At 43.7% G+C, this 27,967-nt stretch overlaps 1 protein-coding gene across 1 annotated transcript; it reads right to left on the reverse strand.

Moving 5' to 3' along the window:
* Nucleotides 1–929: 929 nt before the first annotated feature.
* Nucleotides 930–27,727, reverse strand: LOC121841599 (zinc finger protein 664-like; the record flags this gene model as incomplete). Its single annotated transcript, XM_042310879.1, has 2 exons — nucleotides 930–3,139; nucleotides 27,427–27,727. Coding segments are annotated over 2 exons (1,272 nt in total), but the record flags the coding sequence as incomplete, so codon positions are not given.
* Nucleotides 27,728–27,967: the final 240 nt, after the last annotated feature.

Genomic DNA, 27,967 nt, shown 5'->3' on the forward strand with positions numbered 1-27,967 from the left:
CCAACTCAAAACCTACTTTGTCTACATATGGGTTGGGTTGTTTAAATTGTATCTAATTATATTCCCAGTATTACTTTAACGATTATACACACATACAATTTATCGTATGTTCATATATTCACAGAACCAATTTAAAACGTAAAGAAATTCTCAGGTACTCACAACAACAATTCCATTTGCTTTTTCAAGGACTCTCCATAGCTACGAAGCAGCTCTCCAAACATACTCCCAGCAGAACAAAAAATAAACTAAACTATAGATCTCAGTTACAATCCAAAATTCAGATTAAGACTGAATCACACAAGTCTCATATCGCAGTCACACAATGCTATTCCCAAACATACCTAATCAATTAGTTGTTTTTCAACAATATTTTAACCTACAGGAATATTTTCACATTTCTATGTCATGGTTAGTTCCTAGGATAATGTAACTCATACACTTACATCTTTCAATACTTCTAAAATGGGATCCAGGTTTAAAACAATTACAGGTGCACCTTACTAGCTAATACTATATCATAAATGGTCTTAACTAGTAAACACTGATTCTAGTTTTCATCCAGTTCACACAGATAGCTGCCTCGGCCCTGTTTACACCTCCAAGGTGCCCCCCTCACACAGGAATACAGACTCAGAGCCTACGAGCCTTTTCTAGAAACTCCACTTGTTTCGCTCACCTTTTCTATTTTTAAAACATGTTTGAGATGTGGTATCCACTCGGCTCGCTGCCTCTCAGATCAAAGGTGGGTCCATCTGCTCTGTTCCCGATGTGTGGTCTCCTGAGATTCCAAGTTTGAGGGATCCCTCGTGTACCATTTACCCAGGTCGTCAGGAGTGGTCACCAAATGAAGAATAACATCCCATTGCCAAATGTGGTGGTTAACTTCTTTAATATAAAATGAGAGAAAGTTATCACACAAGTCAGAGTTATGCTTAAACTAAATCTTTATTCACTTAATAAGGGAGCAGGTCAATACAACGTGCACATATAAAGTGAATCAATTGAGTGCTCTACAATAATGATGGCTGGTCGACCCACAGGACAAAAGTACAAAGGTCTTTTATAGCCAAGATACACCCCTGTCAACCTACATGACGAACAACAGATGTATAGAACGGGTCACAAGGATAAGATTAGTATGAAAGATACTTATAATTCTCAGCAGACAGTATCTGCTGTAAAAACAATACTCTGTGTAGAGACCAAGGTCTGGCCCTGGGGTCATCTCTCCCTGGTACCATATAGAACAGAAACATTAACTCATCCTCAGAGGCCCATCCTCAGTAGAACACAGACACAATCGTTCTAAGAACCCTCTATTCTGTTGCATAAAACAACCATTTAATGTAATAAATGTATTGTAACACAATCTTGCAGTTTTGCTCTGTGTCCACTGAAAGTTGACTAGCAACAACAACTGGGACAAAAAATACACCCACCATGAGACCCTCTAAATCTGCCCAAGAAGAGGAAAACAAAAGAAAAACCCACACCAAACTTACAGACAGGAAGTAAACCAAAAAAGTGGAGCAACTAAAGGTGTTGACTCTCCACATCTATCAAGACAACTGGAGCACTGGGCCAGACACTCTTAAATAGAACCTGGACCAGCTCACCACCAATTAACTGAATGGTGAGGCATGGAATAATAAAACATGTATCTTTGGTCAGGCTGAATGTTTGAAATATGAGGTGATTTGAAACATGCTTCTTCAGTAGTGGAATAAAGACAATTAGCACTTGAATGTTGTCGAGAAATGCTGGAGTGATGTAGGATTGTCAATGTCAAAACAAAACACAGATTTAACGTGTCCAAATCACTAACCAATATGTAGAAACAGTTTGGGATATATTGAAAACCTAAACATTTTGAAGTGTTGCATTTTGATTCAAGTGGGTCACCAAAGTGCTAAATGTAACAGAACTCTTTTTTTTGTTAGTACCTTTTTGATAAATCTCATAAATAGTACTCTTTTAATTCAGAGCCTGGATTTTTTCCCAGAGGCTAATATCCATATCAAGCTGAAATCAATAGAACAGGGGACAAACGTTTAGGGTTCTACATTGTAACATCATTAAAATACTCGTACTACATTCTACATTGTGACATTAATTAATATTTCATTGATATCATGAAACAACTCCTTCATGTAGTTTATGTTTAATCAGAGTATCTCTTCCCCTGTGTGTGTCCGCTTGTGTATATTCAGGCTGTTTGGCCAAGTAAAACTCTCCCCACATTGATCACAGCTATAAGATTTCTCACCTGTGTGTGTTCTCTGGTGTATTGTTAGATAGCTCGAAGTAGAGAAACTCTTCCCATATTGATCACAGCTATAAGGTTTCTCTTCTGGGTGTGTTCTCTGGTGTATAGTTAGATGGCTTGATTGAGCAAAACTCTTCCCACATTGATCACAGCTATAAGGTTTCTCTTCTGTGTGTGTTCTCTGGTGTATAGTTAGAGAGCTAGAAGCAGAGAAACTCTTCCCAAATTGATCACAGCTATAAGGTTTCTCTCCTGTGTGTGTTCTCTGGTGTATAGTCAGATGGCTAGATCTAACAAAACTCTTCCCACATTGATCACAGCAATAAGATTTCTCTCCTGTGTGTGTTCTCTGGTGTATAGTTAGAGAGCTAGAAGAAGAGAAACTCTTCCCACATTGATCACAGCTATAAGATTTCTCTCCTCTGTGTGTTCTTTGGTGTACAGTCAGCTGGCTTGATTGAGCAAATCTCTTCCCACATTCATCACAGCTATATGATTTCTCTCCTGTGTGTGTTCTCTGGTGTTCAGTCAGATGGCTAGATCTAACAAAACTCTTCCCACATTGATCACAGCTATATGATTTCTCTCCTGTGTGTGTTCTCTGGTGTACAGTCAGATGGCTAGATTTAACAAAACTCTTCCCACATTGAGCACAGCCATATGGTTTCTTTCTTGTGTGATGTATTTGAAGTTTTACTGAATCGTTTAATCTCTTCCCACAGTCAGAGAAGCAGTGGTAATATTTCTTCCATGTGGCTTTCTGCTGGTGTTTCTTGAGGAGTTCTGATCTGGATAGACTCTTCTCTGCCTCATCAGCATCATGTTGTTGTTGAGGCTTCCCAGAGGTTCCACGATAGTCACGTCTCTCTCCTGTGTGAACAACAAAGTCAGACAGATGGTTAAAGGCCCACAACAAAAGAAATCCACTGTTCATTTGAGGTAAAAGGTGATGCTCAGAGCGTACCCATGCAATTGTACAACAATTGATGTCTGTTAAATTATTTTACAATTGTCTTAAGACAGTCAAGACCTAAGCTGTGTGCCAGACGACCTTTCGTCTCCAAAAAAGGCCCCTTTCTGTGTTTGCTAAAATTGCAGCACGGGGGCAATGCACACTCAATTTGATTGCAGAAACCACTAGTTATGGCTGTCGTATATCTGTGTGGAACAAAAATGGTGAGCAAAGATTTTGGTTTTTCCACAATGTATTCTGAATATTACAGTGCAAGATCAGGAGTGCTACTCAAGGAAACTCACATTAAGCTCTGTGTCTATTCACTAATTCACCACCGTCGGGGAAAACTCAGGGGAGTTCTCATAGGCTGACAGCAAAAATAGCCTCCATTTCCAGGTTGCTTATGCATGCATTTCACATTACTTTTGGATTATAATTGTAAGGCTCGCTTGAATCTCCTGCTTAATATGTTTGTGTTATTGTCGCAAATCAACCGCTTTATACTTAAAAACCACTTCAACAAGTAAAATGCTCTTTAGCTAGTTTTGCCATCAGCCTGAAACTGAGTGTTTGTACACTAAGTGTTTAACAAATTGGCCCATAACTTCAACATACTATTAAATCCACGCCTCCCTGGAAGCCCCGCCTTCCACAGGTGATGAGCACGAGGCTCGAATTTATTCCTTTAATTTAATACCACTCTAAACCAAACCCTTCACCAACTTGATTGGGGTGGGGCCAATCAAGTGTTGTACCTCGTTTCCCTCCTTCAGGGAACAGTAATTATAGTCAAAATTACACTCCCTCAACTTCGGTACAAAACACTATGGGAAAATAGATTCATTCCCCATGCCGACCCAAAAGGATACTAAATGAAACGGCCCCTGGCAGACCACCCAGAAAGATGCGTCAGTTTTGTCAATTTATTCACTGTGTTTTATCCGAAACTCTCCTGTCAACATTGAGCAAAGATGCATACCTGATTACCCATATAGAGGTAGGACGAGTCTACCTGGTCTGCGCGCAAATGTAGGCCTATCAATGTGCCTTTTTGGGTATGTCTGATAGTATTTATGATTGTCTTAACGCACCACCACTAATGAGCTTCTCCAACTAATTTTTATTTACCCCAAACAGCTGGTTGGGCGATATTGATGTAATGGTATGAAAATAAATTGGCTGAATATTATACAATGACGTAACAGCTCTAACAATTTGACCCCAACAGGAAATCTACACTGGCAATTATAGAATATACTATATATCCTAGAAACCTGGTTAAACTATCATTATGACCTCATGGATGGCCAGTCCTTGTATTCATAGTGTAGTGAGTTCAGGGGGTAACCCTGAGCTGAACTCAAACCTGGGTCCAGTGACTGTAAAGCCAACACCCTAAAACTGTTACGCCAAGATGTCTGAACTTCTTGACGAGGTCCCTATGAATTTGAGAGTGGTTAAATTTTTCCAGCCCCCATCCCTCAGCTGTTTACCAAATCAAGTCTCTGGGCAGCCATTTTGTTGCTGTTTAAATACTAGGTTGTCCCTTTAAAAAAGCCACGCAACAATCAATCAATCAACCAATCTGCAGTTCAAACAATAACAAAGCTGTAATTCCACCAATGTTTTGCTAATAAGATGATGGGGATGGAGAAATGTAACTACTCTCAAATTCATAGATAGACCTATGGATGCAATGACTGACCATCCATGGTAACAACATTATAGTTTTAACCATGTTGAGGCTATACAGTGTTAGTTTACATTGTTTCTAAACATTGGAGTAAAAAAAGCTTATTTGGGGATCTGATGGGGTGCAACAGCTGAACTAAGCTCATGAGGCATGTGTTATACTCTTCAATAATCAATGGCTATAAATGAATAATTTAGTTTAGTTCTGGCCTGGTTTAGATCTTATCTGTCGGAAAGATATCAGTTTGTCTCTGTGAATGGTTTGTCCTCTGCCAAATCAACTGTACATTTCGGTGTTCTTCAAGGTTCCGTTTTAGGACCACTACTGTTTTCACTCTATATTTTACCTCTTGGGGATGTCATTCGAAAACAAAATGTTAACTTTCACTGCTATGCGGATGACACACAGCTGTACATTTCAATGAAACAAGGTGAAGCCCCAAAATTGCCCTCACCAGAAGCCTTTGTTTCAGACATAAGGAAGTGGATGGCTGCAAACTTTCTATTTTTAAACTCGGACAAAACAGAGATGCTTGTTCTAGGTCCCAAGAAACAAAGAGATCTTCTGTTGAATCTGACAATTAATCTTGATGGTTGTAAAGTCATCTTAAATAAAACTGTGAAGGACCTCGGCGTTACTCTGGACCCCGATCTCTCTTTTGACGAACATATCAAGACTGCTTCAAGGACAGCTTTTTTCCATCTATGTAACATTTAAAAAATCAGAAACTTTCTGTCCAAAAATGATGCAGAAAAATGTATCCATGCTTTTGTTACTTCTAGGTTAGACTACTGCAACATGCTCTACTTTCCGGCTACCCAGTAAAGCACTAAATAAACTTCAGTTAGTGCTAAACACGCCTGCTAGAATCCTGACTAGAACCAAATATTTGATATTACTCCAGTGCTAGCCTCCCTACACTGGCTTCCTGTTAAGGCAAGGGCTGATTTCAAGGTTTTACTGCTAACCTACAAAGCATTACATGGGCTTGCTCCTATCTATCTTTCCGATTGGGTCCTGCCATACATATCTACACATACGCTACGGTCACAAGACGCAGGCCTAATTGTCCCTAGAATTTCTAAGCGAACAGCTGGAGGCAGGGCTTTCTCCTATAGAGCTCCATTTTTATGGAATGGTCTGCCTACCCATGTGAGATGCAGACTCGGTTTCAACCTTTAAGTGTTTACTGAAGACATTTCTTCAGTGGGTCATATGATTGAGTGTAGTCTGGCCCATGAGTGTGTAGGTGAACGGAAAGGCTCTGGAGCAACGAACCGCCCTTGCTGTCTTTGCCTGGCCAGTTCCCCTCTCTCCACTGGGATTCTCTGCATCTAACCCTATTACAGGGGCTAAGTCACTGGCTCTATCATGCCGTCCCTAGGAGGGGTGCGTCACTTGAGTGGGTTGACTCACTGACATGATCTTCCTGTCTGGGTTGGCACCCTCCCTTGGGTTGTGCCGTGGCGGAGATCTTTGTGGGCTATACTCGGCCTTGTCTCAGGATGGTAAGTTGGTTGTTGAAGATATCCCTCTAGTGGTGTGGGGGCTGTGCATTGGCAAAGTGGGTGGGGTTATATCCTTCCTGTTTTGGCCCTGTCCGGGGGTATCATCGGATGCCCCGCCAGTGTCTCCTGACCCCTCCTGTCTCAGCCTCCGGTATTTATGCTGCAGTAGTTTGTGTCGGGGGGCTAGGGTCAGTTTGTTATATCTGGAGTACTTCTCCTGTCTTATCCGGTGGCCTGTGTGAATTTCAGTATGCTCTCTCTAATTCTCTCTTTCTTTCTCTCTCTCGGAGGACCTGAGCCCAAGGACCATGCCTCAGGACTACCTGGCATGATTACTCCTTGCTGTCCCCAGTCCACCTGGCCGTGCTGCTGTTTCAACTGTTCTGCCTGCGGCTATGGAACCCTGACCTGTTCACCGGACGTGCTACCTGTCCCAGACCTGCTGTTTTCAACTCTCTAGAGACAGCAGGAACGGTAGAGATACTCTTAATGATCGGCTATGAAAAGCCAACTGACATTTACTCCTGAGGTGCTGCACCCTCGACAACAACTACTGTGATTATTATTATTTGACCATGCTGGTCATTTATGAACATTTGAACATCTTGGCCATGTTCTGTTATAATCTCCACCCGGCACAGCCAGAAGAGGACTGGCCACCCCTCATAGCCTGGTTCCTCTCTAGGTTTTGGCCTTTCTAGGGAGTTTTTCCTAGCCACCATGCTTCTACACCTGCATTGCTTGCTGTTTGGGGTTTTAGGCTGGGTTTCTGTACAGCACTTTGAGATATCAGCTGATGTAAGATCGGCTATATAAATACATTTGATTTTACCAAGAGTCTGTTGATTGGTCAGTCATTGGGTTCATTTATTGAAATTAAATCAAGCTTTATTTATACAGCACATTTCAGACATGATGCAACACAATGGCTTCACAGCAAAAAACTGAAATATTTAGTACACAAACATAAATAAAAATGTGTAAAAAACAATAACTGCAAGACTAATGAACATTCTAAGGAAATGCCATTGATTAAAATAATAATTGGATGCAATATCCAACCCAAAATACAAGCTTGTTTTTTAGGAGGGGCTCTGAAAGACATTATGGGGGTGTCCACTGAAAGTTGACTAGTAACAACTGGGACCTAAAAGACACCCATCATGAGACCCACTAAATCTGCCCAAGAAGAGGCAAACAAAAGGAAAACCCACACCAAACTTAAAGACAGTAGGCAAACCAAAAAGGTGGTTAAAATAATTTATTACAATCAAAACCATTCATACTATTACAAAATCATAATTCTCATTCATTCTTAATAAAATTCTATTTACAAAAACATCAAACAAAAACAAACCTCAGGGGAGCATCGTCCCTCCCCGTCATACCTAACCAATACCTAACCCTTTCCCTATCTCCCCTTCCCTAATCTATCCCCTTACCAAACTCACTCTAACACTCCCAGCCCTAAACTCCCTTTCCACCTCTCCCGTGCCGCATTCTTCCCCCACTTCCTCTCCTCCCTCTTCATCCTCCCCCTCAAATCACCTTCCACCCTTCTCACTATCCCTTCCACCCCCCAATCTCTCCCTGTCTTGACTAAATTCTTCCTGGCTTCCCACAGTCCCTTTTTAAAGAGACTCATGAGAAGCCAGAGCAGAAACCTGTCCCTATCCGTTCCCTTTGCTCTCCCTACGCCTCTCTCTAGCCTATGTCAAAACAAAATCACTGCTAACCACACCTAGCATCACCCGTGCCCTAGCCCATACTAGTCCGGCAAAGGCACAGTCCCAGAAGGCATGGCGCACAGTCTCCTCCCTGCCACAAGCAGATCTTGGACAGGTGGGGGATCGCACCAAACTATACCGGTACAAGATGGAAAGTACCGGCAAACGCTTATGAAGGCTCAACCAATTCAGGTCCTTGAGCCCGTTGTCCAGGCCCCGCACCTGCACTCCCTCCCAGACCACTGACGAGATGCCCGCTACGGGCGCAGGACTCCCTGCCTGCCTGACCTCCTCGTACAGGTGCCTGTGGTCTAAACCTACTCGGGCAACTTCAACCTCGGGGTGCGCACGCAGCCACTTGGCCGCATGACCAAAGTGCCACGGCAGCTGTTCCGCCCGAGGACCCGTGTTAGACCACACCATTACGCTTCTCGCCTGATACGAGAAGAACACCCGCAGGAGGTAACCGGACGGGTGTGTCACTGGCTGAGCAAGCTCCGCTAACAAGAAAGAAACAAAAATTGAGTCCAGCTTGAGGGGGAAATGTGGTACCCCCCTACCTCCCTCCCCGATGGGACAGATCATGCGTGCCCTGGCGACCCACTCGCACCTGCCACTCCACATAAACTGAAACACAAACCACACTAGAGGCCTCCTCAGACAAGCCAGCAATGGGTAGATGTATGCCAAATACAAAAGAGACGGCAACACATCCACCTTTAGGACCAGGACTTTGCCCATAAAAGACAAATACCTAGCCTTCCACATTGCTAGCTTCCTCTGTACCACTGCGATACGCATGTTACAGTTTAGCGTCGCTGAGCCGGAGGTCTCAAAATGAACCCCGAGAATCCTCAGGGCCCCTTCACAGAGAGATAACCCCCCAGGCACATCCGTTCTACCGCGCCATCTTCAGAAAAACTTGACGGAAGACTTTGCATGGTTCAGAACTGCTCCCGACGCTCGGGTGAAATCCCCAAAGATGGCAAGGGACCTTGTCAGGCACGAGTCCTTGCACAACAGCAAGGAAGTGTCGTCGGCGTACTGCGTCATCTTAACACGCAGCCCACCACTTCCAGGGATCAACAAGCCTTCCACCCCTGTGTCTGCCCTAATGGCAGCCCCCAGAGCTCCATGTACAGAACGAAGAGGAGAGCCGAGAGTGGGCATCCCTGCCTGACCCCAGACGAGAGGTCAAAACGTCACCTAAGTGACTATTTACACTAACTCGACACCCCGCTCCGACATATAAAGTACGGATCCATCCTATAAACTTCTCCCCAAATCCTAATCTACCTAACACCCTGAATAGAAAAGATCTATTCACGCGATCAAAAGCTTTCGCCTGATCTAGCGCTGCTACCATTAAAGGCAGCCCTCTATCTTCAACCCAAGCGATGGAATCCCTGATCAACTGTAGGTTCCATCTTATAGAGCGGCCCTCTACCCCGCACGTCTGATCCTCGTGGACGACGTAGGGAAGGGCTGTGCGCAACCGGTCTGCTAAAACCTTTGCAAGAATCTTGTAATCTACGCACAGCATGGTCAATGGCCGCCAGTTGCCAAGGTCAGTTGCTTCCCCCTTCTTATAAAGAAGTGACAGCACACCAACAGCCATTGATCCCCCCGGGACCCCCGTCTCAAGGATGGCCTTCAAGACTTCGAGAACCACTGGTCCAAGTATACCCCAAAACTTGAGGTAAAACTCAGCCGGCAAGCCCATCCATCCCAGGCACCTTCCCTTTTCCCATCCTCCTAAGAGCGCTCTCAACCTCTTCTAGTGAGATCTGGGCCTCAATCACGTCTCTAATGTCCTCTGGCAACCGCCGCGACAAGTGTTCTAAAAACACGTTTCCCTGCTCTACATCTATTTCCCTTTCCTTAAATAAACCTTGGAAATGATCAGTTGTCACCCTGACCATTTCCTCTGGTTTACTTACTATACTACCATTTTCTTCCCTAACTCCATGCATTACCTTCCTACTCTGCCTGGCCCTAACCGACTTAAAGAACATAGCGGAACAAGTCTCATTATGTTCTAGAAAGCCACTATGCGCACGCTCCAGGAAAGCTCGAGCCTTCTGCTCCTGCAGCTCCCTGAGCTGCGAATCTCTCCCAGTCAATCGACCCGCCGAGGTTGCCTGCCTCGTACTCGAGTTCAATTAACCTTTGGATACGATCCACCTCCCTCCTTTCCTCCCTTTTTTTCCTTCTACAATATCCTATTATAAAAGCCCTAATTAACTAAATCCCACCACTCTAACACCCCCTCGCACATGGACCGGAGGCCGTCAAGCCTCCGAAAGAAACAAAAAAATGCGTCAACGAAAGCCTGCTCCTCCAGTATATCCCGATCTAACTTCCAGTACCCCCTACCGAAGAGGCAGACTGGCGACCCCACCTGCAGGAACACCCTGTCGTGATCCGTGAAGAAAACAGGCAACAGCCGCCCAGACAACTGACCCAAAGACCTGGATACAAAAATGTAGTCGAGCCTCCGCGCAAACCCCCTGGAGTTGCGCCATGTAGGACCGACCATTGCCGGAGTAGTGTGCAGGCCACCATCAACCAGACCATGGCAAGCCATTAGCCCAGAGATGGCACCTGCACTGCTATCACCGCCTACCCCTAAATCTATATTAAAGTCTCCTCCTATCACCAAGTGCCTGTTTGTAACACACAGGGGCGCCAGACAGTCCACCATCTCCCTCCTGTCTGCCGCCACCTGTGGCCCATACACCCCAATTAACCTATATCTAGCTTCTCTAAACTTAACATCTATCCCCAAAACTCTACCCTGCATTATTACAAAAGTGTTCTCTATTTTAACCTCTCTATGCCCACACAAAATCCCTACTCCTGTTGAGTGCACCCCTCCTATGCCCCAAAAAGATTCCCCCTTATCCCACTCCCTCTTAAATCTACACACATCCCCACCATCCCTCAGGTGAACCTCCTGTAAAAAACAGAAATCAAACCCCACACCCTCTAAATAACAAAAAACCGCCCTCCTTTTAACATTATTCCTTAACCCCCTAACATTTAGACTAAAAAAAGAAACAGAACTATTCATTTAATTATTAACAACAAATAAAACCCCAAAAACCAAAAAAAAAAACAGGAGACTCACCCGATGCTCCCCTGGTCCATCTCCACCGGCGGGGACGTCCTCTCCTCTCCTGACGCCCCCCTTCCTCCATCCCAACCCATGACCCAGGCAGTGTGTTGGGTCCTCCCTCCCCACCCACCATCCCCCCCTCCCTGTTTGCCTCGGGGCTGCATGTAGGGGACCCCATCTCCTCAAACAGGAGTTGGGATCCCTCTAGCAAACAGCCCACCGACCCCTCACTGGAGTCATCCACTAAAATGCAAGGGGCTGAGGCAAACCGGGAGGACAAATTACCCCCCCCCCACTCTCTTAGCCCCCCTCCCCCCTCCACACCCCCTCCCTCTCACTTCCTGCCAAGCTCCCCCTCTTCATCCCTTTCTTCTTTGGTGAAGGAGGTAGCGGGGAGACACAACGTCCCATCCCCGCTAACTCCTCCACCAAATCCCTCATTTCGACCTCGAGGAAGCCTGGCAGGCTGTCCCCCACTCCTTCCCCCATCTCCCCCCCTCCCACCCCCTCCCACCTCCACTCCTCCCTCCTTCTCCGTCACTGTCCCCGTTCCTTCTTCCACTCCTTCTCATACCACTGTCCCCTTCTCCCTCTTCTCAGCTCCTCCACGTTCTTCCACATCCTTTTTAATCTCTCCTTCTTTTTCCTTCTTTCCATCTTCTCTCCTCTTTCTTTTCGCCTCTTCCTTCTTCCCTTCTTCGTCCTTCTCCGTCCTTTCCCCTGTGCCATCCGTACAATCCGCATGCGTCCTCTTTCCTCCCCCATCCCCCGCTCCCCCAGCTGCAGACGCGTATGACCTGTGACGAGCCGGGCAATCACGCCACAGGTGTACTTTCGAGCCACACCCGTGGCAAGCCTTGGGCTCGTCACACTCCTTGGCCTCGTGCTCTTCCGACCCACAAAAACGACATTTCTTGGCGCTGCACGAGGCCAGGATATGGCCGTAGGCCATACAACGCCTGCAGAACGGGGGCTGACGTGCATAGTAGAGTGTTCCCCTGTCAGCCCCCAGGGAGAACATCGCCGGAGGATGGAGGTAGCCATCCACACTCTTCAGGGACTCCCTGAGTAACGCCTGGAACCCTCTCCTCCCGTTCCAGAAACCCAGGGAGTCCCTGAGGTACCTCGCTGAGGAGACATTGTCCATGTACCTCCCCAGAAAGGCCCTCACCTCTTCATCTTTCACATGCGGATTGTACATGGTTACGGTGACCACCCTGAAGTTGTTCTTCGCCAGGCTGGTCACCGCATAATGGCACAGGGGTCCCGTTTTCTCCGCTTCCTTTGCCATCTTCAATACATCATCATGTTTCTCCTCTTTGTGAAACGTCACATCGAAAGCCTTCTCATTCGGGTTCCCTTGAAGGCAGAGCACCTCCTTCACCTCTATCCTGAGGCATCCCATCAAAATGGTCCTTCCAAATGTCTCTCTACTCCACGGCTCCATCTCCTTTTCAGTCCAGGCAAATCGTAATGTATTTGCCATACCAATCCCCGGAACCGATCTTGTTTGCTTGTATTGATTCATTTAAAAAAATAAGCTCTCTTCAGAAAGAAGCTTCAACCTGAAATGAAAACATCTTAAACCAAAAAGGTGGATCAACCAAAAGTGTTGACTCTCCACATCTAAAGACAACTGGAGCACTGGGCCAGACACTCTTAAATATAACCTGGACCAGCTCAGGTGAAACATCTTCCGACTAACGAGGTGACACCAATCAGTGCGCCCCACGAGCTAGACGTGCTAATGAGCTAGACGTGCTAATGAGCTAGACGTGCTAATGAGCTAGACGTGCTAATGAGCTAGACGTGCTAATGAGCTAGACGTGCTAATGAGCTAGACGTGCTAATGAGCTAGACGTGCTAATGAGCTAGACGTGCTAATGAGCTAGACGTGCTAAAGTCCAACCTCAAAACATAAATACAAAAACCAAAGCCTGTAACACCTTCCCAATTAAGACAACAAATATATCCTATATTTTTGTTGGACAAGTTTGCTCACCACCAACAGAAAACAACTTCCATTTCACATTATAATCAACTACAATGCTTCACCTTCACCAATATAGACATGGTGTCTGCTGGCTGTCAACATTAGTATTATATGTTTCTTAACTCACTAGCCTCTAGAACTCTTGTCCACTTTCTATTTAATTGAAGCAGGATTGTTAATCGAATTGATTATACTGTGTCCGTGTGTGTGTGTGTGTGTGTGTGTATATATCTATATCTATGCACTGCTCAAAAAAATAAAGGGAACACTTAAACAACACAATGTAACTCCAAGTCAATCACACTTCTGTGAAATCAAACTGTCCACTTAGGAAGCAACACTGATTGACAATACATTTCACATGCTGTTGTGCAAATGGACTAGACAAACAGGTGGAAATTATAGGCAATTAGCAAGACACCCCCAATAAAAGGAGTGGTTCTGCAGGTGGGGACCACAGACCACTTCTCAGTTCCTATGCTTCCTGGCTGATGTTTTGGTCACTTTTGAATGCTGGCGGTGCTTTCACTCTAGTGGTAGCATGAGACGGAGTCTAAAACCCACACAAAGTGGCTCAGGTAGTGCAGCTCATCCAGGATGGCACATCAATGCGAGATGTGGCAAGAAGGTTTGCTGTGTCTGTCAGCATAGTGTCCAGAGCATGGAGGCGCTACCAGGAGACAGGCCAGTACATCAGGAGACGTGGAGGAGGCCGTAGGAGGGCAACAACCCAGCAGCAGGACCGTTACCTCCGCCTTTGTGCAAGGAGGAGCACTGCTAGAGCCCTGCAAAATGACCTCCAGCAGGCCACAAATGTGCATGTGTCTGCTCAAACGGTCAGAAACACACTCCATGAGGGTGGTATGAGGGCCCGACGTCCACAGGTGGGGGGTGTGCTTACAGCCCAACACCGTGCAGGACGTTTGGCATTTGCCAGAGAACACCAAGATTGGCAAATTCGCCACTGGTGCCCTGTGCTCTTCACAGATGAAAGCAGGTTCACACTGAGCACGTGACAGAGTCTGGAGATGCCGTGGAGATCGTTCTGCTGCCTGCAACATCCTCCAGCATGACCGGTTTGGCGGTGGGTCAGTCATGGTGTGTTGCAGAATTTCTTTGGGGGGGGGGCCGCACAGCCCTTCATGTGCTCGCCAGAGGTAGCCTGACTGCCATTAGGTACTGAGATGAGATCCTCAGACCCCTGTGAGACCATATGCTGGTGCGGTTGGCCCTGGGTTCCTCCTAATGCAAGACAATGCTAGACCTCATGTGGCTGGAGTGTGTCAGCAGTTCCTGCAAGAGGAAGGCATGGATGCTATGGACTGGCCCACCCATTCCCCAGACCTGAATCCAATTGAGCACATCTGGGACATCATGTCTCGCTCCATCCACCAACACCACGTTGCACCATAGACTGTCCAGGAGCATGCCCAGGCGTTGTAGGGAGGTCATACAGGCACGTGGAGGCCACACACACTACTGAGCCTCATTTTGACTTGTTTTAAGGACATTACATCAAAGTTGGATCAGCCTGTAGTGTGGTTTTCTACTTTAATTTTGAGTGTCACTCCAAATCCAAACCTCCATGGGTTGATAAATTTGATTTCCATTGATAATTTGTGTGATTTTGTTGTCAGCACATTCAACTATGTAAAGAAAAAAGTATTTAATAAGAATATTTCATTCATTCAGAGCTAGGGTGTGTTATTTTAGTGTTCCCTTTACTTTTTTTTATATATGATTTCTTTACCTTTATTTAACTAGGCAAGTCAGCTAAGAACAAATTCTTATTCACAATGACGACCGACCCGGGGAACAGTGGGTTAACTGACTTGTTCGGGGGTAAAACTACATATTGTTACCTTGTCAGCTAGGGGATTCGATCCAGCAACCTTTCGGTTTCTGGCCCAACGCTCTAACCACTAGGCTACCTGAAAGTGCCTTGAAATTAAGTTGTTTTGAAGTAATTTTAAAAAAGACCCGGAAATTCACCTATCAACAACAACTGAAATATTGGACGCCGGGCATAGTCTTCTTTTCAATGACATTTTACTAGGTGGGATAGCCCCAATGCCAGAACACAGTTTTAACGTGTCCAAATCAATAACCAATATGCAGAAACAGTTTGTGATATATTGAACAACTAAACATAAAATGTGCTATACATACAAACATCTGCCACAATAATCATATTACTTGTATTTGTTAAACAAGCACCTTATAAACTGCACAAGCACCAGAAACGCTGTTGTTTTGACAAGAAGCAATAAATCACTGATATCGATTAGGTGGGGGAAATCAGGTTGTACGTGATGTTGAAACTAACACAACTAAAAAAAGACATGGAAATGGGAGATATCTTTTGCCTCACTGGTTAGAGGACAACCTGCAGAAGACAGTCAGCTACATTTTGGAGTGATGCATTTAAATTTAGGGGTCACTAAACAAAGGAACACAACACTTATTTGTCATAACTCATCAATGTCATGTTAAAATCAGTTGTTCTGAGAGGAGGGAGATGAAGTTGCATGTCCTGTTAAAACTAACAGCTCAAAAACCACACGGAATCTGGGAATAATGTGTACATCACTGGTTAGAGGACAATTAGGAGAAAACGGCCAGAAACATTTTGAAGTGTTGCATTTTGATTCAAGTGGGTCACCAACATGGTAAGTGTAACAACTCTTTTTTTGTTCGTCACTTTTTGTTCAATCACATAAATAGTACTCTTCCATTTCAGAGCCTGGATTTCCCCTGAGGCTAATATCCATATCATGCTGAAATCAATAGAACAGGGGACAAACGTTTAGGCTTCTACATTGTGACATTTTTTCATCTTTTTTATCTGCCTGGAGCAAAAATGGTGAGCAAATATTTTAGTTTTCCACAATGTATTCTGAATGTGAATGTGGGAAAACTCAGGGGAGTGACCTCCATTTCCAAGTTGCTTATGAGTACATTTCACACTACTTTGGATTATAATTGTAAGGCTTGTTTGAATGTCCTGCTTAATGTAATGTTTGCTACAGTATTATGAATTATGTGTAATTATTGAAGAACCGTGTTAATGACAGTATCCATTTGGGTGTTGTCAATAAAGTTACGATTTAAAAAAAAAAATATATATATATATATATTTCACCTTTATTAACCAGGTAGGCCAGTCGAGAACAAGTTCTCATTTACAACTGCGACCTGGCCAAGATAAAGCAAAGCAGTGCGTCAAAAAACACAGAGTTACACGTGGGATAAACAAACGTACAGTCAATAAAACAATAGAAAAATCTATATACAGTGTGTGCAAATGGAGTAAGGAGGCACGGCAATAAATAGGCCATAGTAGCGAAGTAATTACAATTTAGCAAATTAACACGAATGATAGACGTCCAGATGATGATGTGCAAGTAGAAATACTGGTGTGCAAAAGAGCAAAAAAAAGTAAATAAAAACATGGGGATGAGGTAGGTAGTTGGATGGGCTATTTACAGATGGGCTGTGTACAGCTGCAGCAATCGGTAAGCTGCTCAGATAGCTGATGCTTAAAGTTAGTGAGGAAGAAAAAGTCTCCAACTTCAGCGATTTTTGCAATTCGTTCCAGTCATTGGCAGCAGACAACTGGAATGAAAGGCTGCCAAAGGAGGTGGTGGCTTTGGGAATGACCAGTGAGATATACCTGCTGGAGCGCATGCTACAGGTGGATGTTGCTGACCAGTGAGCGGCGTTAAGGCAGAACTTTACCTAGCAAAGACTTATTGATGACCTGGAGCCAGTGGGTTTGGCAACAATATGTAGCGAGGGCCAGCCGACAAAAGCATACAGGTCGCAGTGGTGGTGGCATATGGGGCATTAGAGACAAAACGGATGGCACTGTGATAAGACTGCATCCAGTTTGCTGAGTAGAGTGTTGGAGGCTATTTTGTAAATGACATCGCCGAAGTCAAGGATCGGTAGGATAGTCAGTTTTACGAGGGTATGTATGTTTGGCAGCATGAGTGAAGGATGCTTTGTTTGCGAAATAGGAAGCCGATTGTAGATGTAATTTTGGATTGGAGATGCTTAATGTGAGTCTGGAAGGAGAGTTTACAGTCTAACCAGACATCGAGGTATTTGTAGTTGTCCACATATTCTATGTCAGAACCGTCCAGAGTAGTGATGCTAGTCGGGCGGGCGGGCGGGTGCGGGCAGAGATCGGTTGAATATCATGCATTTAGTTTTACTAGCGTTTAACCTCTCTTGTGCAGGGGGGCAGTATTGTGACATCTGGATGAAAAGTGTGCCCAAAGTAAACTGCCTGTTACTCATGCCCAGAAGCTAGGATTTGCATATGCATTGTAGTATTGGATAGAAAATAACAACAAAAAATCCACCAAGGAAATGCTATTATTTTGAAAGGGGGGGTTTTCCATTGAAAGCCTATACACCATACAAAGACTTATGACCCAGTTCACGTTTTCTATAGGTTTCAGTACATGTGGCCAGGCTTTCGGCATTGTTTCAGGCTTCTATTCTGAAAAATGTGAGAGATACACCACTATAAGTCAGTGGAAAGTGGAAAATTAGCAGACCTGTTCAATGCGCGTGGCCAACACAGTGCACTTTTTCATTTTCTAATGACGGAGAAATTGTCTGGATGAAATATTATCGAATATTTATGACAAAAACATGCTGAGGATTGAATATAAACATCGTTTGACATGTTTCTATGAACTGTAATGATGGTTTTTTGGATTTATTGTCGGAGTCTTGTGGTCGCACTTTGAGACAATGAATTCCTGAACAAAACGCGCTGACAAAAATGGAGGTTTCTGGATATGAAGAGGGACCTTATCGAACAAAACAAACATTTATTGTGTAACTGGGAGTCTTGTGAGTGCAACCATATAAAGATCATCAAAGGTAAGTGATTAATTTTCTTGCTATTTCTGACTTTTGTGTCTAATCCACATGGCTGCTAACTGCATTTAATGTTTTGGTAGCTGAGCGTTATCCTCAGATCATCGCATAATATGCTTTTCGCCGTAAAGAGTTTTTGAAATCTGACAGCGTCTGGATTAACAAGAAGTTAAGCTTTATTTTGATGTATAACATATTTTAAAGAATGTTAAATATTTGAATTTTGAATTTTTGAATTTCGCGTTCTGCAATTTCACCGGATGTTGGCCAGAAGTGACGTTAGTGTCCCACATGCACAAGAGAGGTTAAGAGCAGTTGGAGGCCACAGAAGGAGTGTTATGGCTTCCACTAGATGTCAACAGTCTTTTAAAATGGTTTCAGGCTTGTATTGTGAAAAAGGAGAGAATAAGACCACTCAGATGAAGTGGTCTATCTGATGGCCCAGAGTTGTTTATTGCGCGTGGCCGAGAGCCGTGTGTTATTTTTCCTTTCTATTGATAACGCTATTGTCCAGATGAAATATTATTGCATATTCATGCTAAAAACATCCTGAGGATTGATTATAGACATCGTTTGACATGTTTCTAAGAACTTTACCTATATTATTTTGACTTTTCATCTGACTGTTGTGTGCGCCCTGGAGCTAGTTGATAACTGAACAAAACGCGCAAACCAGATGGAGGTTTTTGGACATAGAGGAACTTTATCAAACAAAACAAACATTTATTGTTTAACTGGGAGTCCTGTGCAAGCATATGAAGATCATCCAAGGTAAGTGATTAATTTTATCGCTATTTCTGACTTTTGTTGACTCATCCACTTGGCTGGTAACTGGATGTAATGTTTTGATAGCTGAGCGCTGCACTCAGAAAATCGCATGGTATGCTTTCGCCGTGAATCCTTTTTGAAATCTGACACAGCCTATGTATAACACTTGTATCTTTTATCAATGTTTATGATGATTATTTCTGTAATTTGATTTGGCTCTCTGCAATTTCACCGGATGTTGTTTGAGACAGTGCATTACTGAACATAATGCGCCAATTTAAACTGAGGTTGTTGGGCATAAAGAGGGTCTTTATCGAACAAAACAAACATTTACTGTGTAACAGGGACTCTTGTGAGTGCCACCAGATGAAGATGAAAGGTAAGTGATTCATTTTATTTAAAAAACTCTAAAGTTTCCAAAACTGTCAAAACATTGTCTGTGAGTATAACAGAACTGATATTCCAGGCGAAAACCTGAGGAAAATCAAACCAGGAAGTGGCTTCTATTTTGAAAGCTCCATGTTCCATAGCCTGCCTTCGCTCCATTTAAAGGGATATCAACCAGATTCCTTTTCCTATCACTTCCTCAAGGTGTCAGTCTTTAGACATAGTTACAGGCTTTTAATTTGAAAAATGAGCAAGAAAGATAAATATCGCGTCTGTGGATAGCTGGGTGTTCGCATGAGTTTTGCTTGCGCAACAGAGTGGAGAAGCCATTGTCTCTACCTCTCCTTCTGAAAAAGAGACAGTGCGGTTGATATATTATTGATTATTTATTTTAAAAAACAACCTGAGGATTGATTATAAAAAACGTTTGACATATTTCTGTGGACATTACGGATACTATTCGTCTGCGTTGTCGTGACCGCTCGAGCCTGTGGATTTCTGAACATAACGCGTCAAACAAATGGAGGTATTTTGGATATAAAAATAATCTTTATGGAACAAAAGGAACATTTGTGTAACTGGGAGTCTCGTGAGTGAAAACATCCGAAGATCATCAAAGGTAAGCGATTAATTTGATTGCTTTTCTGATTTTTGTGACCAAGCTACTTTGATGCAAGGTGTTCATAATGTTTTGTCTGGTGATCGATAAACTCACACAAACGCTTGGATTGCTTTCGCTGTAAAGCATATTTTCAAAATCTGACATGACACGTGGATTAACAGAAAGCTAAGCTGTGTTTTGCTATATTGCACTTGTGATTTAATGAATTTTAAATAGTTTTAGTAATTTATTTTGAATGTGGCGCTCTGCAATTCAGCGGTTGTTGATGAAAATGATCCCGCTAACGGGATGGGTTGCGTCAAGAAGTTAACTTGGGTCAAACGTTTCGGGTAGCCTTCCACAAGCTTCCCACAATAAATTGGGTGAATTTGTGCCCATTCCTCCTGACAGAGCTGGTGTAACTGAGTCAGGTTTGTAGGCCTCCTTGCTCTCACACGCTTTTTCAGTTCTGCCCACAAATTTTCTATAGGGTTGAGTTCAGGGCTTTGTGATGGCCACTCCAATACCTTGACTTTGTTGTCCTTAAGCCCTTTTGCCACAGCTTTGGAAGTATGCTTGGGGTCATTGTCCATTTGGAAGACCCATTTGTGACCAAGCTTCAACTTCCTGACTGATGTCTTGAGATGTTGCTTCAATATATCCACAATTTCCCTCCTCGTGATGCCTTCTATTTTGTGAAGTGCACCAGTCCCTCCTGCAGCAAAGAACCCCTACAACATGTCCCATGCTGCCACTCCCGTGCTTCACCGTTGGGATGGTGCAATTCGGCTTGCAAGCCTACCCCTTTCCCCTCCAAACAAAACAATGGTCAATATGGCCAAACAGTTCTATTTTTGTTTCATCAGACCAGAGGACATTTCTCCAAAAAGTACAATTTATGTCGCCATGTGCAGTTGCATACCGTAGTCTGGCTTTTTTATGGTGGTTTTAGAGCAGTGGCTTCTTGCTTGCTGAGCGGCCTTGGCAAAAGGCTAGTTTCGGGGTTGGGCCACTCGGTAGCAGCTAGCTAGCTGCGATTATCTGGTGTAATGGTCAGGAGCTTGCGGCAGGAATACGGTGATGTAGTGGAGAAAAACAGACCGATATGTTCAGGGTTGATATCGCGCTGTGCAGACTGGCAGATATTATCCAGGCTAAAAGAGGCTGGTGTCTGAGCTAAAAAGGTAAAGGCCGCTAGCAGTGGCTAACAATGACTAATAGCTAGTAGCTAATTCGTAGGTTAGCTTCTGATGGAGGTTCTAGCTATAAGGTCTAAAAAATAGCAGATCCGTATCACATTGGGTGAGGCGTGTTGCCGGATGCTATATTTAATTTAAAAATGGATAAAGAGATTGAAATATATTGCAATATATACAAAAAAAATACAAAAAAAATGTACAACAACAAGCACGTCTTACTGCTACGCCATCTTGGATTACAAGATGACTCAGTTAAAAACCATTGAATGTAGCAAACTCTGAAATGATTTTGTATTTCTGTGCCCCCAAAAACTGTTTTCACAGGGTAACATAAGGAGCCACTAAATAATACGTAGGCCGAGTGCATTTCAGAATACAAAAAAAAAAAAACTGTCCAACAGCAAGATCCAGTATTTAAATTGAAGTTCATCATATGACAAGCGTAACGTTATGACTCTAACTACTATTCCCTGAAGGAGGGAAACTAGGTACAACATTGCTGTCCCCAGTCCACCTGGCTGTGCTGCTGCTCCAGTTTCAACTGTTCTGCCTGCGGCTATGGAATCCTGACCTGTTCACCGGACATGCTACCTGTCCCAGACCTGCTGTTTTCAACTCTCTAGAGACAGCAGGAGTGGTAGAGATACTCTTAATGATCGGCTATGAAAAGCCAACTGACATTTACGCCTGAGGTGCTGACTTGCTGCAGCCTCGAGAACTACAGTGATTATTATTATTTGACCATGCTGGTCATTTATGAACATTTGAACATCTTGGCCATGTTCTGTTTTAATCTCCACCCGGCACAGCCAGAAGAGGACTGGCCACCCCTCATAGCCTGGTTCCTCTCTAGGTTTCTTCCTAGGTTTTGGCCTTTCTAGGGAGTTTTTCCTAGCCACCGTGCTCCTACACCTGCATTGCTTGCAGTTTGGAGTTTTAGGCTGGGTTTCTGTACAGCACTTTGAGATATCAGCTGATGTACGAAGGACTACAGTATATCACAAAAGTGAGTACACCCCTCACATTTTTGTAAATATTTGAGTATATCTTTTCATGTGACAACACTGAAAAAATGACACTGCTACAATGTAAAGTAGTGAGTGTACAGCTTGTATAACAGTGTAAATTTGCTGTCCCCTCAAAATAACTCAACACATAGCCATTAATGTCTAAACCGCTGGCAACAAAAGTGAGTACACCCCTAAGTGAAAATGTCCAAATTGGCCCCAAAGTGTCAATATTTTGTGTGGCCACCATCATTTTCCAGCACTGCCTTAACCCTCTTGGGCATAGAGTTCACCAGAGTTTCACAGATTGCCACTGGAGTCCTCTTCCACTGGTGGATGTTAGAGACCTTGCACTCCTCCACCTTCCGTTTGAGGATGCCCCACAGATGCTCAATAGGGTTTAGGTCTGGAGACATGCTTGGCCAGTCCATCACCTTTACCCTCAGCTTCTTTAGCAAGGCAGTTGTCGTCTTGGAGGTGTATTTGGGGTGGTTATCATGTTGGAATACTGCCCTGCGGCCCAGTCTCCAAAGGGAGGGGATCATGCTCTGCTTCAGTATGTCACAGTACATTTTGGCATTCATGGTTCCCTCAATGAACTGTAGCTCCCAAGTGCCGGCAGCACTCATGCAGCCCCAGACCATGACACTCCCACCACCATGCTTGACTGAAGGCAAGACACACTTGTCTTTGTACTCTTCACCTGGTTGCCGCCACACACGTTTGACACCATCTGAACCAAATAAGTTTATTTTGGTCTCGTCAGACCACAGGACATGGTTCCAGTTCCAGTAATCAAAACTGTTTTGCGGGCTTTCTTGTGCATCATCTTTAGAAGAGGCTTCATTCTGGGACGACAGCCATGCAGACCAATTTGATGCAGTGTACGGCGTATGGTCTGAGCACTGACAGGCTGACCCCCCACCCCTTCAACCTCTGCAGCAATGCTGGCAGCACTCATACGTCTATTTCCCAAAGACAACCTCTGGATATGACGCTGAGCACATGCACTCAACTTCTTTGTTCGACCATGGCGAGGCCTGTTCTGAGTGGAACCTGTCCAGTTAAACTGCTGTATGGTCTTGGCCACCGTGCTGCAGCTCAGTTTCAGGGTCTTGGCAATCTTCTTATAGCCCAGGCCATCTTTATGTAGAGCAACAATTATTTTTTTCGGATCCTCAGAGTCCTTTGCCATGAGGTGCCATGTTGAACTACCAGTGACCAGTCAGTATGAAGGAATGTGAGAGCGATGACACCAAATTTAACACACCTGCTCCCCGTTTACACCTGAGACCTTGTAACACTAACGAGTCACATGACACCGGGGAGGGAAAATGGCTAATTGGACCCAATTTGGACATTTTCACTTAGGGGTGTACTCACTTTTGTTGCCAGCGGTTTAGACATTAACAGCTGTGTGTTGTTATTTTGAGGGGACAGCAAATTTACACTGTTATACAAGCTGTACACTCACTACTTTACATTGTAGCAAAGTGTCATTTCTTCAGTGTTGTCACATGAAAAGATATACTCAAATATTTACAAAAATGTGAGGGGTGTACTCACTTTTGTGATATACTGTATATAAATAAATTTGATTTGAACATATTAAATTCACGCCTCGCTGGAAGCCCCGCCTTCAACAGGTGATGAGCGTGAGGCTCGGGTTTCTTACTTAAATGTAATACCACTCTTCACCGACCCAGGAAGGAACTCTTATAACTCCCTTCAGGGGATCTGACCTGACCTCAACCCCTCCTTCGCCTAATCCACAGATGTCCATCCGCTTCCCATATAGCAATCCTGTGATCTCCTCCCGTCCACCCAGCACATTCCACAGCCACTCTGTCTTTCTACAGATCTCACTCCTTTATATACTCTGCGTCTGACCTATCACATCTTTAATATCTCAATGTTCAAAGTTTAGCCCGATTCCAACAATAGTCATAAAGTTACACTCCCTTTCAGTCGGTCAACTTCGGTAAAACATACTATGGGAAAATACAATCATTCCCCATGCCGACCTAAACGAATACTAAATGAAACGGCCCCTGGCAGACCACCCAGACCTGACCCAGCAAGATGCGGCAGTTGTGTCAATTTATTTATTGTATTTTGTTTGAAACACTCCTGTCAATGTTGAGTAAGGACGCCCACCTGATTATGCATATAGTAGTAGGACTAGTCTACCTGGCCTGAGCGCAAATGTAGGCCTATAAATGTGCCCATTTGGGGATGTCTGATAGTATTTCTGATTGTCTTAACGCACCACCACTAATGAGTTCTGGAGCTTCTTAAAGTAAAGTATTGCTTTATTCACCTCAAACAGCAAATAAACCAAGTCTAATCAGAATCAATTGCAAATGCGAATGTATTTTTATTTTTTATTTAACCTTTATTTAACCAGGTAGGCTAGTTGAGAACAAGTTCTCATTTACAACTGCGACCTGGCCAAGATAAAGCATAGCAGTGTGAACAGACAACACAGAGTTACACATGGAGCAAACAATTAACAAGTCAATAACACAGTAGAAAAAAAAGGGAAGTCTATATACATTGTGTGTGTCATATATGTATATATATGTAAACATTCATACACATAGCTCATATATTATACAGCGCCAAGCCAAACCGCCTGACTCAAGTCACCCTTACCTACCCCTGTTAAAACAGGAACTAGCTCACACAGCCAGCAATAAAACTACCCCCATAACACTATCCCCTCAGCTTTGTTGTCTCCCGACCCCAGGAAACAAAGACATTCCATCGCAAGAACACATACACCCAGCCATAAAACTGACCCCCTCTGCTCTCCTGTGTCAGATTTCCTGATACACAAATGTCTCTTTGTATAAACACACATCTCACCCCCTCTACTGGTCAGGGAGCTCAGAGAACAAGACTCTGCTATGCACCAATGGGGCCCGCTCTGGCTAGAGCAAGGCCCGCCTCCAACCCTTTGTGACCAGTCAGAAGACCAAAACAACAAGACTCCACCTACTTTATTCTATGTATAAAAATGAATGTAACCTTTGTATAAGGCCTCTTTTTCACCTGACTCCTTGCCGAGTTATATGAACTAGATCCGTGCACGTAAAACTGCGGGACAAGATATCTTTGACTCATTAAAACTGTCACAACTGTGACACAACTGTGATTGTTACAACTGAAATCCACTCTGTCCAGCGTCCGTGATTTGGTCTCAACTCTCCAATACATAAACACCATCAGAACATGTGCAAAAGGCATGAGGAGGTAGGCGAATGATTACAATTTTGCAGATTAACACTGGAGTGATAAATGATCAGATGGTCATGTACAGGTAGAGATATTGGTGTGCAAAAGAGCAGAAAAGTAAATAAATAAAAACAGTATGGGGATGAGGTAGGTAAAAATGGATGGGCTATTTACCGATAGACTATGTACAGCTGCAGCGATCGGTTAGCTGCTCAGATAGCAGATGTTTGAAGTTGGTGAGGGAGATAAAAGTCTCCAACTTCAGTGATTTTTGCAATTCGTTCCAGTCACAGGCAGCAGAGAACTGGAACGAAAGGCGGCCAAATGAGGTGTTGGCTTTAGGGATGATCAGTGAGATACACCTGCTGGAGCGCGTGCTACGGATGGGTGTTGCCATCGTGACCAGTGAACTGAGATAAGGCGGAGCTTTACCTAGCATGGACTTGTAGATGACCTGGAGCCAGTGGGTCTGGCGACGAATATGTAGCGAGGGCCGGTTAGGCTATCTTGTTTCAGAGGGGGTGTCATCAATAGCCCATAATGACAAAAGATAATAAACAGAAATACCTTATTTACATAAGTATTCAGACCCTTTGCTATGAGACTCGAAATTGCTTTCAGGTGCATCTTGTTTCCATTAATCATCCTAAACATGTATCTACAACTTGTTCAGTGTCCACCTGTGGTAAATTCAGTTGATTGGATATGATTTGGAAGGCACACTCCTGTCAATATTAACGTCCAACAGTTGACAGTGCATGTCAAGAGAAAAAAACAAGAAATGAGGTTGAAGAAATTGTCCGTAGAGCTCCAGGACAGGATTATGTCGAGGCACAGATCTGGGGAAGGGGTACCAAAAAAATTCTGCAGCATTGAAGGTCCCCAAGAACGCAGTGACCTCCATTTTTAAATGGAATACGCTTCCTAGAGCTGGTCACACGGCCAAACTGAGGGATTGGAGGAGAAGGGCCTTGGTCAGGGAGGTGACCAAAAACCTGATGGTCACTCTGACAGAGCTCCAGAGTTCCTCTGTGGAGATTGGAAAACTTTTCAGAAGGATAACCATCTCTGCAGCACTCAAATAATCAGGACTTTATGGTAGAGTGGGCAGACGGAAGCCACTCTTCAGAAAAAGACACATGACAGCCTGCTTGGAGTTTGCCAAAAGGAACCCAAAGGATGGATGGAATGGAAAAGGTTGACGACTGCTGGTGTAGTCTATTACCAGAAACATTAGAAGCATAACATCAGAATTTACAAAGGCCAGCAGCAGCGGGAGGAGGAAGAGTTTTTTTCTGATGGTAAGGCTATCTTGATCTCTGGCTCTCAAGTCATTTGTGTGCCTTAATTATTTAATCAAACAGCGTGCTTAAAGCATCAGACCAGTTCAGTACATATAGTTGATTTAATTATAACACATGGGGTGTGTCTATATATGGAAAAATACACGTTATAACATTTCTACCAATCGGTTGGTAGAAAGAAAAGACTATTCTTGGTTGACCCATGATTGTTTTTAGTTGGGGCCCTAGTGCATTCATTAAGTTCAGACTGCTTCCCTTTTTATACATTTTGTTATGTTACTATTTTTTTATAAGAATTAAATGAAAATGTTTTAGAAATGCTTGAGACTAAATTAAATCAATTAATCATGTTGAGGATATACAGTGTTTGTTACATTTACTGAAAAACATTGGAGGAAAAAAAAGCTTATATTTTGGGTTCTGATGGGGTACGACTGTTGACCTAAGCTCATGAGGCATTTATAAGTGATTTCTTCAAGAATCAATGGGTACATATCATTAATGTCTAAGTCCCTAAATGGATGTACCAACTGCTGATGGCCCCTCTAACACTACATATTGGGCTAATCTAATAGGAGATATTGAGGACTACAGTATTACAGGCATTGTCATTGGCTGCATTTGATCAATTGTTAACATTTTGTTGATGGTCCACTCTTAATGTTCTACATGTTACAGGGTAGCTTCAGCCATTCCTACAGAACAACATTAAAGTGTAGAACCCCTTTACTGCATATTGGTTCAACGACTGCAGAGACGGTACTTACTGGTGTTAAACAGATCTCCAACCTCCTCTTCTTCGTCCAATGTGACAGTAATCTCCCCCTCCTCCTCTTTCACACCAAAAACTGCATCCTCTCCTTTTATTGTAACATCCTCCTCCTTCACTCTGAAAGCGTTTTCCTCTTCTTTCACTGAAACGTCTTTCTCTTCTTCTTTCACTGTAACAGCCTCACCTTCTACTTGTTTTACTGTAACATACTCCTCCTCCTCTTTCACAACAATGTTCTGCCACAGACACTTTCTCCGTCCAGCAGACCTCCTCTTCTTTAACAGGAGGGGAGTAGTTTAGTGAACTCATGGTCGGGGATGTTAGCTAGCTATCATTAGCGACTAGGCTAGTGCTAACTAAACCAGCCAGATACTATAGCTGACTATCACAAAATAATGTAATATTAAATAGGTTAACAAGTAGATACGACAGAAGTGTGTCTAAAACACAGTAGCTAATATACATCGAAAGCGTATAAATAGCTTGAATCTTTCGGCTATGTTGGCTAGCAAGCTACCAAGATGGTTGACGAGCTG

Source organism: Oncorhynchus tshawytscha, linkage group LG32 (genome assembly GCF_018296145.1).
Source record: "Oncorhynchus tshawytscha isolate Ot180627B linkage group LG32, Otsh_v2.0, whole genome shotgun sequence".
In the NCBI taxonomy this organism is placed as follows: domain Eukaryota; kingdom Metazoa; phylum Chordata; class Actinopteri; order Salmoniformes; family Salmonidae; genus Oncorhynchus; species Oncorhynchus tshawytscha.